This window comes from Saccopteryx bilineata, chromosome 7 (genome assembly GCF_036850765.1).
Source record: "Saccopteryx bilineata isolate mSacBil1 chromosome 7, mSacBil1_pri_phased_curated, whole genome shotgun sequence".
NCBI lineage: Eukaryota > Metazoa > Chordata > Mammalia > Chiroptera > Emballonuridae > Saccopteryx > Saccopteryx bilineata.
The window spans coordinates 40765552-40782294 of record NC_089496.1 but is presented as its reverse complement, the minus strand read 5'-3'; the positions used below and the strand labels follow the sequence as shown (position 1 = coordinate 40782294).

Here is a 16743-nt window from a genome sequence, read left to right as displayed (position 1 = left end):
GGGTTAAAATATGCTGAAATAGAAGAATTAGAGAAGGTAAGCCACAGGCATGAGAAGTAGATGTCCTAGAGTGAGATGCTTAGAATTATTTCAGAGATGATGCAGATATTAGTGATGACAAGGTCAAGGGTATGACCATGGAAAAGAGTGACTTAGGTGAGATGGAAGAAAAGGTCATTGAAGATGCATTAAGCCGTTGTCTCTCAGCTCAGAACTCACCTTCTGCTCCTGCTCTTCGAAGGGGTGATGGGGGAGCAGTTTCGCCATGGGAGGAGCGGCCTGGCTCCTCGCCTTCATACCTTTTCTTGTGATGCCAGGGCTGGAGCTTTGCAAATCATTTTTTATTTAAAGGTCTTTTTTTTTATTTTTTTTTTATTTCTCCGAAGCCGGAAACGGGGAGAGACAGTCAGACAGACTCCCACATGCGCCCGACCGGGATCTACCCGGCACGCCCACCAGGGGGCGATGCTCTGCCCACCAGGGGGCGATGCTCTGCCCCTCCAGGGGCGTCGCTCTGCCGCGACCAGAGCCACTCCAGCGCCTGGGGCAGAGGCCAAGGAGCCATCCCCAGCGCCTGGGCCATCTTTGCTCCAATGGAGCCTTGGCTGCGGGAGGGGAAGAGAGAGACAGAGAGGAAGGAGGAGGGGGATGGAGAAGCAAATGGGCACTTCTCCTATGTGCCCTGGCCGGAAATCGAACCCGGGTCCCCTGCACGCCAGGCCGACGCTCTACCGCTGAGCCAACCGGCCAGGGCCTGGAAATCATTTTTGCTTTGCCAGATGGCTCCCTGTTACAGTCTGTCAGTAGGGGTGTCTAGAGTGAGATGACCAAGCTGGAGGAGGAAGGGGCTTGCCTTCCTGTTTCCTGTTTCCTGTTTCCATCAATATTACCCAAGCAATGTTTCTTCACCCAGACAGCAGTTCCTTCCCATAGCAACAGCAGAGTCCAGCTTGAGGTTTTCTAACACTTGCAGAACCAGCTTTATTGAGCCCATCTCAGGGAAACCAGCACCAGCCAAGGAGGACTGCTCTTCAGAGGTGTGCATTTCAGCTCGGCAGGCCCTCCTCTTAGTGTCTGATTTTGATCATCCTGGTCCTTGCTCCCCTCCAACCCATCGCTAGGGGTGGTGAACTGCCTACTGCAGTTACTGCCTCTGTGATACCTTAGTGTTCTTTTTTTTTTTTTTATCTTTTCTGTAATCTAGTGAGAATTTTATACCTAGCTCACGGTTCTTCATGTTAAACTCTCTCTGTTCAAATAACTGGCAAGGTTCCTGTTTCCTGACTAGACTCTGATCGACACAATGTGAGACTGTCAAGAAACAGAACACGTGACAGGAGGATGGTAGGCAGAGGGTGAGGAGCAAGGCAGTGATTCAGAGGTGTGGTCCTGCGGCAAACGGGCTGACTTGAAATAGATTGTTGCTTCTTTTGTCCTCTCTGGGGACAGAAATCAGGTTGAAATACACCTCTAAAATTGTCAATTTTAGTTGAAATATTGAGACCATTGTAGATTCACAAGCAGTTGTGAATACTGCTTGTATTTCTTACAAGCAGGTGTAAGAAATAATACCGGAGATTCTGTGTACATTTTGCCTTCACTGTAATTCCCCAACACTAGAATCAGCCCAGCCGTCCTTCTACAGGTGAATGCTTAAAACACGCAGTCCACCCACACCATGGGCTACTGCTCAGCAAAAAGAAGAAACAGGCTATTTGATAGATACACTATTTGCATGAATCCCCAGAGAATTATGCTGAGTATATTTTTATTTAAAAAATATTTTTAGTTTTTTTTGTTTGTTTGTTTTTGGGTTTTTTTTTTTTTGTATTTTTCTAAAGCTGGAAACAGGGAGAGACAGTCAGACAGACTCCCGCATGCGCCCGACCGGGATCCACCCAGCACGCCCACCAGGGGCAACACTCTGCCCACCAGGGGGCGATGCTCTGCCCCTCCAGGGTGTCGCTCTGCCGCGACCAGAGCCACTCTAGCGCCTGGGGCAGAGGCCAAGGAGCCATCCCCAGCGCCCGGGCCATCTTTGCTCCAATGGAGCCTTGGCTGCGGGAAGGGAAGAGAGAGACAGAGAGGAAGGAGGGGGTGGGGGTGGAGAAGCAAATGGGCGCTTCTCCTATGTGCCCTGGCCGAGAATCGAACCCGGGTCCCCCGCACACCAGGCCGACGCTCTACCGCTGAGCCAACTGGCCAGGGCCTAAAAATATTTTTATTTCTTGTTTTTAGAGAGAGAGGAAGGGTGAGGGGGGAGAGAGAGAGAGAGAGCAAAACATTGATTTGTTATTTCACTTATTTATGCATTCATTGGTTGATTCTTGTATGTGCCTTGACCGGAGATAACACCTACAATCCTGGTGTATCAGGACAATACTCTAACCAACTGAGTTACCCAGCTACGGTAGAATTACATTGGATTTAAAAAGCCAATTCCAACTGTTTTCCAAAAGGTTATGCAAAAATTTTGAAATGGTAACGTTTTATTTATTTATTTATTTATTTATTCATTTTAGAGAGAAGAGAGAGAGAGAGAAAGAAGGGGGGAGGAGCAGGAAGCATCAACTCCCATATGTGCCTTGACCAGGCAGCCCAGGGTTTTGAACTGGCGACCTCAGCATTTCCAGGTCGATGCTTGATCCACTGCGCCACCAGAGGCCAGGCAGTTGTAACGTTTTAGAAGTGGAGAACAGATTAGTGACTACCAGGGGTTCAGGAAGGGGGGTAGGTGGGAGGGAGGTGGGTGTGGATATATAAGGGCAACTGGAGGGTCCTTGTTATGTTGGAACTGTGCAGCATCTTGACTGTGGTAGTGCGTGCACAAATCTACACACGGGATAAAATTGTGTAGAACTTAATACACACGTACATGTCAAACTGGGGACATCGAAATTGGTTGGTAAATTGCATCAATGTCAGTGTCCTGGATGGAACGATGTACTTACTGTTCTACTGCAAAATGTTACTATTGGGGAAAACTGGGCAAAATGTACACAGAATCTCTCTCTTTATTTCTTACAACATTTTATTTCTTATACTCTACAATGGTCTTAATATTTCAACTGGAAATGACACTTTTAGAGGTCTATTTCAACTCCATCTCTGTCTTGAGAGAGGATTAAACAAGAAACAATCTATTTAAAGACGGGCTATTTGCCACAGGACCACACACTGCGTTATTTATTTGCAGCTCTAACTGGGACATGCAGAGCAGGAGGATGGGTGGTGAGTTTCTCAAGTTTAGAGATCGATAATGATGATCAAATGTCTGAAATCCCAAACAGCCAGTGAGCACAATAGACAGACATGTTGCTGGAGGGAACTAAGATCAAGGTGCTGAAGCAGCAGCTCTGAGCACAGAGGTTTCTGCTCACCTCCAGGGGTTCTGTGAAAAGACTTTATGAGGATTAGACACTTAAAACACTTGCAAGTAGTTACAGTTTTATCCAGAAGTTAAATAAACGTGTGACTTTTGCCTAGCCTATTTCTATAGTTTAGTTTGTACTTTTTTTTTTTAAGGGAGGAGTAGAAAGCAAAAGATATATCTATAATGTCAAATAAAAGGTTTGCTGGCATTGCTTTTTCTTTCAACCCTGTGGCCCAGTTCCCCTTCTGGTGTTTAACTTCTCTTTTTTTTTTTTTTTTTTTTTTTTTTCATTTTTCTGAAGCTGGAAACAGGGAGAGACAGTCAGACAGACTCCCGCATGCGCCCGACCGGGATCCACCCGGCACGCCCACCAGGGGCGGTGCTCTGCCCCCCAGGGGGGGATGCTCTGCCCATCCTGGGCGTCGCCATATTGCGACCAGAGCCACTCTAGCGCCTGAGGCAGAGGCCACAGAGCCATGCCCAGCGCCCGGGCCATCTTTGCTCCAATGGAGCCTTGGCTGCGGGAGGGGAAGAGAGAGACAGAGAGGAAAGCGCGGCGGAGGGGTGGAGAAGCAAATGGGCGCTTCTCCTATGTGCCCTGGCCGGGATCGAACCCGGGTCCTCCGCACGCGAGGCCGACGCTCTACCGCTGAGCCAACCGGCCAGGGCTTAACTTCTCTTAGAACATGGTTTTTAGGCTGTATTATCCCAGTCTCTAATGGTCAGTGAAACATAAGCAGTTTCCGAAATAGGAAAGCTCCATATATGACGATGACGATGATGATGATTGTCTTGCTTTCTGTTTGATTGCTCTGCTTTTCTTCCTACTTTGGGAACCATGTTTCTTTCTTTCTTTCTTTTTTTTTTTTTTTTTCATTTTTCCGAAGCTAGAAATGGGGAGGCAGTCAGACAGACTCCCACATGCGCCCGACCGGGATCCACCCGGCATACCCACCAGGGGGCGATGCTCTGCCCCTCTAGGGTGTCGCTCTGTTGCATCCAGAGCCATTCTAGCACCTGAGGCAGAGGCCACAGAGCCATCCTCAGTGCCCGGGCCATCTTTGCTCCAATGGAGCCTTGGCTGCGGGAGGGGAAGAGAGAGACAGAGAGGAAGGAGAGGGGGAGGGGTGGAGAAGCAGATGGGCGCTTCTCCTGTGTGCCCTGGCCGGGAATCGAACCCGGGATTCCTGCACGGTAGGCCAGTTGCTCTACCGCTGAGCCAACTGGCCAGGGCGGGAAGCATGTTTCAAGTTTCAAGTATAATAGATTGTGTCCGGGCCATCTCATACCCCAAATTTCCCAAGGAATTGTAAAAAGCATCAAGAAATTCCCCCCAGCCTTTCCTGAGCCCAGTGGAGAACTGCAAGGCCCGGTATATAAAAGCTTGGCAGTTTTAGAGTGTTTGGGAGGGAGAGACGGAGTGGAAACTGTAGGAAGGAGGCAAGGGGAGCTGACACCTTGCTTTTCTTAAAAAACAAAAAGACTTAATTTATAACATTCCAGCTTACCTGGTCAGTGTCTGATTGAAACAGTCTACCTCCTGTTTACCAGAGGAGTGTGATAAGGCTGTGCTTGCAAAATGATATTCTGTAACAAGCTGTATTTAACAGGCTTCCTGAGTGAGTGGATGACTTCTTGTTCATATTTCATATACAGATATGATTTGCTTGGGAAATAACGGTCAGAAATGCCCAACTCTCATCACACTGTGTTGCTAAGCCCAACTTGGGATTTATGGTTATGGGTTTCATTATGTAGTCTTAAAATGAGACCTTGAGTTTTATGTTGTCAGAAATTTCCAGGGGTTGGGCTACAAGTTAGCAAGGTCAGGAGCTCATTTGGACTCAAAAGCTATAAAATAATCCAGACATGATAAGTAGGTCAGAGCAGAAAGCTCTTGCAAACACGGTGATGGAATCATCAGCCAAGAGTAACCATCTGGGACAATTTAGCCACATTAAAGTCTAGACCACATGAAGGTTTGGGGAAAAAGAGACTGGGGTGTGTATGCTGGAGGAAAGACTCTCAAAGTATGGAGGAGCACCTGCTAAAAGTGGCCTATATGTGGAAAAATAATTACTTTTACAAACGAATGGGGAGAAGATTTCAGAGGTCGGTTGGGATGATAGTACATAAAGAAACTAGTTCCTATTTTTTAAATTAAAAATTGAATCCCCCTGCCCACCTTTCTGAATAAAGGCAAAAAGGTCAGAGTATAGCTTTAGCTTTGTAGTAAGACCCATCTTGGTTCTAGTTTGGCTCTGCTGAGTCAGTATGAGCAAGTTTCTTAAACCCTCAAAGCCTCAGATTCCTCATCTGAATAACGAGGATAGTATTATGTACATTATACATTTGCAGCGGTGACGGAGTATAATAATGCATAAACAGTTTCTGGTTAATATTCATTAAACAGGAGCTTGTTACTATTAATACTCATTGCAGAGCTTCCAATTCAGTAGATCTGGGGTGGGGCCCGTGAACTTGAATTTATCAGAGCTCAGGTTATATTTTGCAAACCACTGAGCTAGACTAGAGCAATGGTTCTCAAATTTAGCTTCTCATCAAAATCATCTGGAAGCTTAAAATCAATGAACCCATAACTGCCTCACAGCTGTGGTTTTTTTTCTATTGAAAATATGATTCAAGGCCTTGGCTGGTTGGCTTAGTGGTAGAGCGTCGGCCTGGCATGCAGGGGTTCCGAGTTCGATTCCCAGCCAGGGCACACAGGAGAAGCTCCCATCTGCTTTTCCACCCCTCCCACTCTCCTTCCTCTCTGTCTCTTTCTTCCCCTCCTGCAGCCAAGGCTCCATTGGAGCAAAGTTGGCCCGGGCGCTGAGGATGGCTCTGTGGCCTCTGCCTCAGGCGCTAGAATGGCTCTGGTTGCAACAGAGCAACACCCCAGATGGGAAGAGCATCGCCCCCTGGTGGGCATGCCGGGTGGATCCCGGTCAGGTGCATGCGGGAGTCTGTCTGACTGCCTCCCCGTTTCCAACTTCAGAAAAATACAAAAAAAAAAAAGAAAGAAAATATGATTCAGCCTTACCACTAGCATATAAATACCTGATTATTCCAAGTGAAAAAACATAAATCTGTAACAAATTTGGAAATTTCACAAACTGTGGAAAGTTGTGGTGTTTTCTCCCCAAAATATAGTAGCAATACAAAATATTTGTAGAGGGGCTATTTAGAGAAGTTTTACATTTCTGATCCCAAATTTTCCATTTTCTGACCCAAGATTCTCTATTAATTCTTGCCACATACTCAATTAGCAAATAATTGAGATTACCGAGTACAGAAAGCAGTCAAGTTTCCTTAATATTGTAATGAATATTGATACTTTGAAATTCTTTCCTGAACACTAGTTAGTTATGTTAGCTTTGACAAAATAAAAAATAAACCCTGCTTTAAAAAGTTGTTTTTCTATTAAACTAATGAAATGTCTTATGACTTCCTGTCATTTAAGAAGTAATTTAAAAGTTATTTTTATAGATTTATTCTGGACTTTATGTTGGTATTTTATAAATTAGTGTTTTAATGCTACCTATATAATTCATGATGAAAAATCATAGTTCTTTAAAAACACTGCACCACAGTACTTTTGTTGGTACCACAGGTTGGAACTAGATCATTATAATTTCCTTTTATAACACATGGTAGGACAAAAGTAGGTTTACAGTTGTTTGTATGGAGAATAATACAATAATTAATAAATAAGAATAAACTGTTTTACTCAAACCTTTTGAATAAATCCACTTTTGCCCCACCCTGCATATAAATTCTTAGAAAGGTAAGAGTTATTGGATAATCTTTTCTAATTTTCATCCTTTTTTTTTTTTTTTTTTTTTTTTTTTTACATTTTTCTGAAGCTGGAAACAGGGAGAGACAGTCAGACAGACTCCCGCATGCGCCCGACCGGGATCCACCCGGCACGCCCACCAGGGGCGATGCTCTGCCTACCAGGGGGCGATGCTCTGCCCATCCTGGGCGTCGCCATATTGCGACCAGAGCCACTCTAGCGCCTGAGGCAGAGGCCACAGAGCCATCCCCAGCGCCCGGGCCATCTCTGCTCCAATGGAGCCTTGGCTGCGGGAGGGGAAGAGAGAGACAGAGAGGAAAGCGCGGCGGAGGGGTGGAGAAGCAAATGGGCGCTTCTCCTGTGTGCCCTGGCCGGGAATCGAACCCGGGTCCTCCGCACGCTAGGCCGACGCTCTACCGCTGAGCCAACCGGCCAGGGCCTCATCCATTTTTTTTTTTTTTTTTTGTCATCCCTGGTTATAATCCTATTTCATATTCAAAGACTAAGGTATTGCAAAAACCTAACCTATGAAATACGGATTGCATGAATCATATTTGGAGTTTGTATTGCCTAAGAAATTCCAGATCCTTTGAAAATATTGTTTCATTTATAATACTTCCACAGCACTGGTCTTGAGGGACAGGTGGGTCACTGTCACGGTGGAAGGACTGAACGAGAGAGCACCCACCCGCAGTCATGAACTCAGCCCAGGGCTTGGAGCACAGCCAGTGCTCATTGAGTCAGCTTCCATTATCGATGCCGCTCTTACTGTTGGCTTTTTGGTAGAACCATGAGCATTATGATTTAATTATGCTGTGTACTTCTCTTACCCAGTATATGAAGGTGTCAGTTATTATTGGTTCAGTCCCTTTTCTCCATAGCCATTCAAGTGGTTATCATCAGAATGTATTTAAATTGAGGCTGTGACAGTATTCTCTTGGCATGCCAAGTCAGGAGGATGGAATAAGCAGGTTGTAACTAAAGAAAACTTTCCAGGAAGGCACCCAGTTGCTGTTAGATAATTTTGCTACAAGGAACTCAATTCTAGATCTTTTATTCTACAATAACTTGGAAAAATTCTCTCCCAGAGTTTCAAAATTCGGCATATCTTCTCTTTCTAGGCTAGGTTTTATCTAATCACAATGAGATAGAAGTTTCAAGATACCAGAAGCCAGGGAAAAAACTAGGGGTGTTATCTTAACTGTCACTGATTTGTTCATGATCATATATAATGCTAAGAAATATTCAGATATTACCCACATTGCTTCCAGCTCTGCCAAAGGTGATTCTTTGCTGGTTTCTCCAGAATCCCAAATTGGTGCAATTCTCTGAGATAAAGGATGGACTGAGGAGTCTGCCCACAGCTAAGATCTGTAGGGAGAGCAGAGCTACCAATTTAAGAGTCGAGGAGAGATACTAAGATTTCTTTTACAGTGCAAAAATTGTGGGCCATGGCTACATCCAATCACATAAAATCACAGTTGTTTTATGTCATTTAAAGCATGTGTGGTGACATCTAATCACAAATTTCTTACCTTGTTTAAGGTGCTATGGACCAAAGTCTTATTCTGTAATAGAAACATTTTTAAAAAGAAGCAAGCATAGATTTCTAAACAGAGACTTCTTAGAGGAATTTTGCAAACATCATGTCTGCTTTTCCTGGTACAATATACTCTTGCTTCTGGGAAGGGTCAGTCACTTTTGTGTGCCATGCTGAAGCCCAATGCTCACATTATTAATCCCACTAGTCACCACAGTAGAAAAGTATTATCACAGGATATTAAAATCCCCTGCTTCCTGAGGGATTTCCCTCAACAGAAAAGAACCAAAATGTGACAACAAAACACACCACTATAGAATCAGTTACTAAGTACCACTCAAGTGCATGGGCTTTGCCAGGCAAAGGAAGAGTTTCCAGGTTGCCACTGGAGGACTTAGAGCTGGTTACACACAGCAAATTTCTAAAGCAGGAAGCCTCAGTAGCTACAGGGTTCCAAATAAGAAGTAGGTTACTTCCAGTGCTTTGCAAAATTTGACTGACTTCAAATTTCAGAAAGAATTTGATGAAGCCTACAATAAATTAAAATACAATCACTGGTTCACGGGGTAGCAGTTATACCAAAATTTTTTTTTTAACAATTCTGATCAAATAAATTATGCTCTGAGTTTCCTGGCAGCCAAAGGGAATAAAATAAAGAATAATGGAGCGAATGTTGAATATGGAGGCATAAGGAATGGTTTCCAGTTGGGCAATCTGCAGTTGCCATTTACTAGTAGGGTGGCAGGTATTGTTTTTCTTCTATTTCCTTATTTTTAAAAAATATGGATAATAAGCATCTGGAAGAATGTTAGGAGGATTCAAGGAGAGACTGTCTGTGAAAGCAAACTCGAAAGCATAGTAAAAATGAAAGTGGCTATAATCAATAGTTTACATCAGTGGTCTCCAACCTTGTTTGGGCCACGGACTGGTTTAATGTCAGAAAATATTTTCACGGACCGGCCTTTAGGGTGGAACGGATAAATGTATCACGTGACCGAGACAAGCGTCAAGAATAAGTCTTAGATGGATGTAACAGAGGGAATCTGGTCATTTTTAAAAAATAAAACATCATTCAGACTTAAATATAAATAAAACGAAAATAATGTAAGTTATTTATTCTTTCTCTGCAGACTGGTACCAAATGGCCCACGGACTGGTACTGGTCCGCGGCCTGGGGGTTGGGGACCACTGGTTTACATTATCCAATAAAAAAAAAAAAAAGCATTTTCTTCAATCAGACAATATTTGATTGTCTTATTACCTTGAGGATCTGAACAAGGAGGGCACATAAAACATGTTTGCAGAACCAAGGAAAGAAGGAAGGAGGGCAGTTCCCAGATGTTTTCTCCTCACACTTGAGTAAATGCTTGGACAAGTTCATTCACTCTTTCAAAAAAGAAATGATGGAAAAGGTCAGATCTCAGCCTGGGGCAGGTGGCTCTCGGAGCGTCATCTCAATATGTGGAGGTTGTAGGTTGATCTCCCTCAGGGCACATGTAAGAATCAAACAATGACAGCATGAATAAGTGGAACAACAAATCAATGTCTGTCTTTTTCCTCTCTTAAAATCAATTAAAAAACCCCAAAAGATGGGATCCCAATAGCCAAGATACACTGCAGAAGGTCTCCTGAGTACAGTGTTCCCCTATGAACTCAAGAGCCAGGGCTTTCAATTTCAGGACAATATCTACCAACCTCCCTGCAGTACCTATTTCCAGCCTTCCACAATTTCCATCCACTTAATTCTTCATTCTTCCTATCCCTATCGCACGAAGTCTTCCTTGCCCTGTGCCAAATTAAGTCCCCCTATTTTACACCACTATGACATCTATCAGAGCTCCAAATTTACATTTATTTGCAGCCATTTTTAAGTTCATTATTATTGAACTTATTATCACCATTATTTGAACTCATTGGTAATCAAATTTGTTTTTGATGACATTATTATTCCGTACTTTCTTGCGTTGCTGTTAACGTTTACATTGTGTAGGTGGCTGGTAACCTACAACACAGCAGAGACCTGTATTTTGTTCAACCATGTGTTCCCAGGCCTAACACATTGCCTGACATATAGTACAATAGTATTTGGTAATCAGAATGCCTGACCCGTCGAACTCTGTCTAGCAGCGCCGGAGGCCTATGTGTACAATGGTGGTAGCAAAGGTTGCATCAAGTTTCAGCGGGGTTTGTAACTTTTTGCAAAGTGAACCCTGTAGGGAAATGTTCTGGAGGCAGCACAACTCCGCCCCTTTAAAACAAAACAATACAAGCTCAGAAGCAGCCCAGAGATTGCTGCAGAGGCTCACGCCCAAGTCCTAACTCAGCGTGCCAGCTGGAGGCAGCCACGGGACGGCCCCCTTTCATTTCTCCCGCTCGAAACCCGGCCGGACGGCTCCACTCCCTCCCTCAGCTGTAGGGGGGAGCCCAGCACCCTCATACTGCTAGCAGCCTCGGGCCGGGCCCGTCTGCAGCGCCCTGTCGCGGCGCCTGCCAGACGAAGTTGCCTGGTCACGAAGTTCGGATCTGTGACCCCAGCCTCGCGGTCCAGAGCACGGTGCCGAGTGGGCGGTGCCGCACGCTCCCCCGTCCCGGCGCCGAGTGCGCCCCTCCCCAGCCCGCCGGAGCTTCGGGCGCAGCGCGCGCGGAGTGCGTGCGCCCTGCGGGTGGCGAGCCAGGCTCCCGTGGCAGCGTGCTAGGAGGCGGCTGGAGCCCGGTGGAAGCATGGAGTTGGCGACTCGCTCCCAGGTGAGGGTCGGCCGCCGGCCGCAGCCCCGACGCCCCCACGGCCGGCCTCCTTTTGCGCCCGGCCCTCCTGCATGCCTCGGGCTGGAAACGTGGCCCTCGGCTACCCAGTCGGGGCTAGGGTGCTCCCAGTCCGCAAACTCCGGAGTGGGCGCGCCCTGCAGGTGTGCGCAGTGGGTCACGGTTGCTCCAGCCGGACCGGAGGGGCTGGAAGCTTCCGCACTGGGGCTCTGGCCTCTGTCCCGGTGGGTGCCCAGGGGTCGCAGGCCCGGCTGCTGCTGCTCCTGCGAGCCCCAGGAGTGAGTGAATGCATCTGGAGGGGAGGCAGCAGGGGCGCAGTGCTGGTGGGATCCGGGCGAGGGTGGGTGGGGAGCATTTCTGGTGCGCGCCCCCACTAATCTGGGCATTGGTATAGAGATAAGGAAGTTTAAGAAAGGCGTCATTTTTCTTACAAAATAAAAATCCAGAGGCAGACCAGTTCAACGTGGCTCGTGGAGTTTTAAAAGAATTTGTTCTTGTATCTGTTCTAGAACTTTTGTAAATGTCCTCAAGGAATTTGTAACCACTTGGGACGGGGATGGGGGGGGGGTTGGGGTGTGGGGGGGTAGCAACATTATTAGGCCAAATTAAAAAACCAAAAGCCCCAAGATCCCAAACCGTATACACAGCACGACCTCAATTAACACGCTAGGGTCTTAAGTAGCTTTTAAAAATCTCATTAACAAACACTTTAGAGTAAGTTACCCTAATTTTCAGTAGGCGCTGGGAATGTGAACGTGGCTTCAGTTTTCTTTCTTTTTAAAAGAGTTTTTTTCTACATTTTAGTAATGAATATACACCCCACCCCCCGGGTAAGCAGTAAAAACTTTTAAAACGAACTAAAAAAAAACCTTTTAGAATGGGAAGGAAGCAGCTCATGGGAGCCCGAGAGATACTTTGTGTGAGGGGTTGAGTTTTTTTCTTGCTTTTGTGAGGGCCTCTGACTCACTGCTTCCACTTTACCTCCGACTGATGTTTACCTCTTTTCTCCACCTGGGTGCTGGCCTGGGCGCTCAGAGACTGGAAGCCAACGGGCCCGGGAGGCCAGTGGTGCGTGAGCCCAGGCTGCTGTCACAGCCCAGGTCCAGCGGCAAGTTACAGGGAGAGCCACTAATGGTCGCTTTGGCCATATAGTAGTATATAGTAATTTCAGAAAAGCTTCCTGAATGTGGACATTTGAGAGAGATATGTTGTGAATGTTTATAAGAAAGGGTAATACTTTTAAATTTCTCCAGCAAGGTGAGTTATTAAAAGCAAGGTTAAGAACAGACAGGGTTCGATTTTTATTTTATTTTTGCCATTGGACTTGAGCATATAATTAGGATTCTGTGCTTCTAGGAGATTTCTCCAATACTTAACCCATTCTGGAAGGAGCTTTGCGCTCCTTGTGAATTTCATCACTTGAGCATATAATTAGGATTCTGTGCTTCTAGGAGGTGTCTCCAATACTTAACCCATTCTGGAAGGAGCTTTGTGCTCCTTGTGAATTTCATCAGGAAATGTATCTTGATAATGTATCGCACCTGCCTGAATCCTGTGCTGCTGGGCTCCCTGCTGGGTTCGCTTCCACCTCTTACTGTATACATAGTTCATGCTTAGGGTGTTCACAGTGTCCCAGAAGTGAACCTTTTCCTGTTAAGTAATGAAGCTAAATTTTGGTAACTCTGAAATGTTAAACTGTTTACCATGTGGGAGTAATCCCCAAATTATATCCAAGCTATTATGCATCAGTTAGGGCAAATTACTATATGTAAGATGATCAGGATTTTTTTGTTTTTCCTTTAATAAAGATCTCCTAATTGGTAGTGCAAATTAAGAGGTGTGCTTTTTTTTTTTTCCAGTGGAAATGTTCTGTTGGTCACAATTTAAATGTGAGCAGATTATAGTCTCTTAAATTAGCGGAGAGTGGTTCTATGGGGTGGGCGGGGGACGCAGAGAAGTAGTGTTTAATGAACATTCCAGGCACAGCAAGATGTTAATTTAAGTTCGTGTGGTCCTACTCTGTGCCTAGCCTCACGAATAAAGCGGTGTATGAACTGCCTGATGCCATCTGATGCACGCTGAATAAGGCCCAGCTCAGGGTCCAGTGGGTTTTAATCTTACACATTTAAGTAAAATTTCCATCCCTTGGGAAACGCAGAGGTGGAAGGAGTTTCAGCAAAGCTGCTTCGGTCTGATGCTACGCATAGAGGGAACTAGGCAACAAGAAGAGAGGATATTTAAACTAACTCTTCATTCCTTTCTGGCTTCTGTGTGGGGTTTTTTTGGTTTGGTTTGGTTTGGGGTTTTTGTGGGGTTGTTGTTTTTTTTTTGTGTGTTTTTTTTTGAGACCTCACCAGTGTGTCAGATTGGATGTCTTCTGACAGTGATCCCACCTCCTGAGGGCTGTAGCGGTTGTTGGGCTGACCACTGTATCTTTGTGATTTCATGGTCAATGAGGACTGGTACCCCAGGCAGGGATCTGGTCCCTGACTGACGGGAGCGAGGTGAGGCCACCCCAGCTCCCAGTCGAGAAGCTGGGAGGTCCTGAATGTCACTATGGTCCTTTAACTCTCCCTAGCTCCACGGTGCAGGTGCAGGTGCAGGCTGGGCCCTTAGAGAAGGAAATGTTGCTGAGTGTTCTCAGGAACGTGCATGCTATTGAAGAGGGAAAGGGGAATGTGTCTGGCTATTGACCTCATAGCAATAAAGTGTGTACCCATCTGATCCTGTGGCTTAAAACTTGTGCCCAGAGTCCCAGAAGCTGGTCAGGGGGAGGGGGAGGCGAGGTCATCTGTGACTTCTTGAGAGGACAGCATAATGATTTGCCACCTTTATAGTTCTGTATTTAAAAGGCCACTTGGTCGTTGTTTCAATGTCCCACTGACTATTTCATCAGTTTTAGATGAGTCTTTACTGCTCAGGAGCAACGTCAGAGAACACAGCCATTCTGACCTGTCAGGGACACAGGACAGAAAACCAGGAGATAATGATTTGACTTTACAAAGTTTATGAATGTTACAGTAAATTAATGAAAAGATCAGTAAGGCCATTTGACTAGAATAGTCCAGGCATGTTCATTTTAAATGGCTCTTCAGAGTTCCTTACCTGTCAGTGCTCTTGTGGAGTTACAGTTTAGAAATTTTGCCTCCAAACACAGTTTTGCTTCATAAAGACATAGCTTTGTCCACCGAAGTGGAATTGATAAAGGCCAGTTAGGGGAAGGAAGGATAGAGATCAGAGAAGGATAGTGGGACCCTTTTCTTTTCTTTCTCTCCTTCTTCCCTCCCTCCCTCCTTTTCTTCCTTCCTTTTAATGAAAAGCAGTGGTTCCTGAATGTTTTAAAATAGTACCATTGAGGGGTGTATTTGGTAAATTTACTGCAGCTGACACCCAGGAAAGTGTGTCTTCCATAGTAAATGTTAGTGCCCTCTATGCAGTGCAAAAATATGTCCTGGGGCCAGAGACTGCGTTCAAATAATTGATGTCTTCTGCCTGTCTCCTTCCCACTCCTATTATCATCAGCTGATGACAGAGGGCTCCCTGCCTGGCTTCGTCTGTGTATCAGATATTCTTTGAGCACCAACGATGTGCTAGGCATTATGTTAGCTCTGGTGAGAGAAAGTTGGCTCGGTGGTAGAGTGTCGGCCTGGCGTGCAGGAGTCCCAGGTTCAATTCCCGGCCAGGGCACACAGGAGAAGCGCCCATCTGCTTCTCCACCCCTTCCCCTGTCCTTCCTCTCTGTCTCTCTCTTCCCCTCCCTCAGCCGAGGCTCCATTGGAGCAAAGATGGCCGGGGCACTGAGGATGGCTCTGTGGTCTCTGCCTCAGGCACTAGAATGGCTCTGGTTGCAACAAAGTGACGGCCCCGGATGGGCAGAGCATCGCCCCCTGGTGGGCATGCCGGGTGGATCCCGGTCGGGCGCATGTGGGAGTCTGACTACCTCCCCGTTTCCAGCTTTGGAAAAGTGCAAAAAAGAAAGGAAGACTGCCTTTTCTGCTGTGGCCAGTGCCCGGCTGGCTCCCGCTCTTGGCTGTGGGGGCTTAGGTGGCCTTTGGTTTGGGGAGTGGGGAATGTAGAGAGCCATCCTTCCCAACTCTTCCCCCCTACCCCCCTACCCAGGGAAACTATCACTTCCTTTATTAAAAAGCAGGCGGTGCTAGGTACTTCAGTTATCAGAATTAATCCTCACTGTAGTTCTGTAAAGGAGGCCCTTATCTGCATTTTAAAGATAAGGTAAAATTGAGCAATCCACTTCAGACAACCAGCAAGGAAGGCGCTCAGCCAGGATTCTGTCCCCAGAGCCACTGCCTGACTCGCCACTGGACTCACGGGACCTTGGCAGGTTACCAAGTTTTCACTGAAATAATCTTATGAGCACTGAAGACATTTGCCCAGTGTGGTGCTGCTGAGATGATCAAGGACACACCAAGTGTAATCTGCTATTTACATGTAAGGGGTGTCAGTCAGCACTTCTGCTTTTTTCGGAGTACCTTTGCTGCTCCCTCTTAACTAGGAGCACTGGGGTGTGAACAGTAAGTTAGCTGGTCTACTTCTTTCCTAGGAACGGGCCAGATTATGCTTTGGACAGGATTCCTTAGATGCTGCCTGCAAATGTCAGCTTCGAACTGTGAATAAGATCCACAAAGCTTTTACATAAAAATAATTTTTATGTGACTTTTGTATTGCGTCTGGGTGTCATTTTCTAAATATTTTCCACCGAGGGGCTCTGTCCAGTCACCCTTTTTGCGTAACTTCTCCGTTTGATTGCTATTTGAATTCTTCCTCTAGCACCTTCAGCACTGGTTTTCTCAGTAGGTTGGAGTCCTTATCAGTACTATCTAGTAAAAGGGTTGTGCCTGATTTTCAATGGAGGGAACCTGTGACACATTGTTGTCTTTTAAGGCATTTCCCTTCTTGCTGCGTTGTATTGGCTGAGAGAAAGTAGGTTTTGGTCAGGTTAGAATCCTGGGCTCGTGATCACTGGTGTGAAACAGTGACCTTTTCTTTAGGGACTTAGAGCCCCTAGTGAAACGTTTTATTTCTCCTTGGGGGAAAGTGGAGAGTCATTGTAGAGGTACGTTCTTTTCCACCATCAAGTCTGCCTGGAATCCCCCCCACCCCAAATCCGTGACTGTGCTCGCCGGGACATTGTGGGAGGGCCTGCGGCCGCCCTGGAATTCCAGCGAGGTGCTTGTGGCCGGGGAAGGCAGGGTACTCTGTGCCGGGCGGGCGGCTCTCATGCGGCAATGAATCACGGCTGAGAAAGAGCTG

The 16743-nt window shown here is 46.1% G+C and overlaps 1 protein-coding gene and 2 non-coding genes across 6 annotated transcripts in view; 1 reads left to right on the top strand and 2 right to left on the bottom strand.

Moving 5' to 3' along the window:
• Positions 1-3967: 3967 nt before the first annotated feature.
• Positions 3968-4042, bottom strand: TRNAA-CGC (transfer RNA alanine (anticodon CGC)). Its single transcript has one exon. It is a non-coding gene; the product is annotated as a tRNA-Ala (tRNA).
• Positions 4043-4530: 488 nt separating this feature from the next.
• TRNAG-ACC (transfer RNA glycine (anticodon ACC)) lies at positions 4531-4607 on the bottom strand. The gene has a single exon. It is a non-coding gene; the product is annotated as a tRNA-Gly (tRNA).
• Positions 4608-11156: 6549 nt separating this feature from the next.
• Positions 11157-16743, top strand: part of CDCA7L (cell division cycle associated 7 like) — a 46861-nt gene continuing 41274 nt past the window's right edge. For 2 of the 4 annotated variants that reach the window (XM_066240546.1, XM_066240545.1), the window contains exon 1: positions 11157-11454. In XM_066240546.1, the coding sequence (XP_066096643.1) occupies positions 11431-11454 (24 nt within the window). In that variant the 5' untranslated portion in view covers positions 11157-11430. The remainder of the gene's footprint in view (positions 11455-16743) is intronic. The other 2 variants (XM_066240543.1, XM_066240542.1) reach the window with 1 other exon arrangement.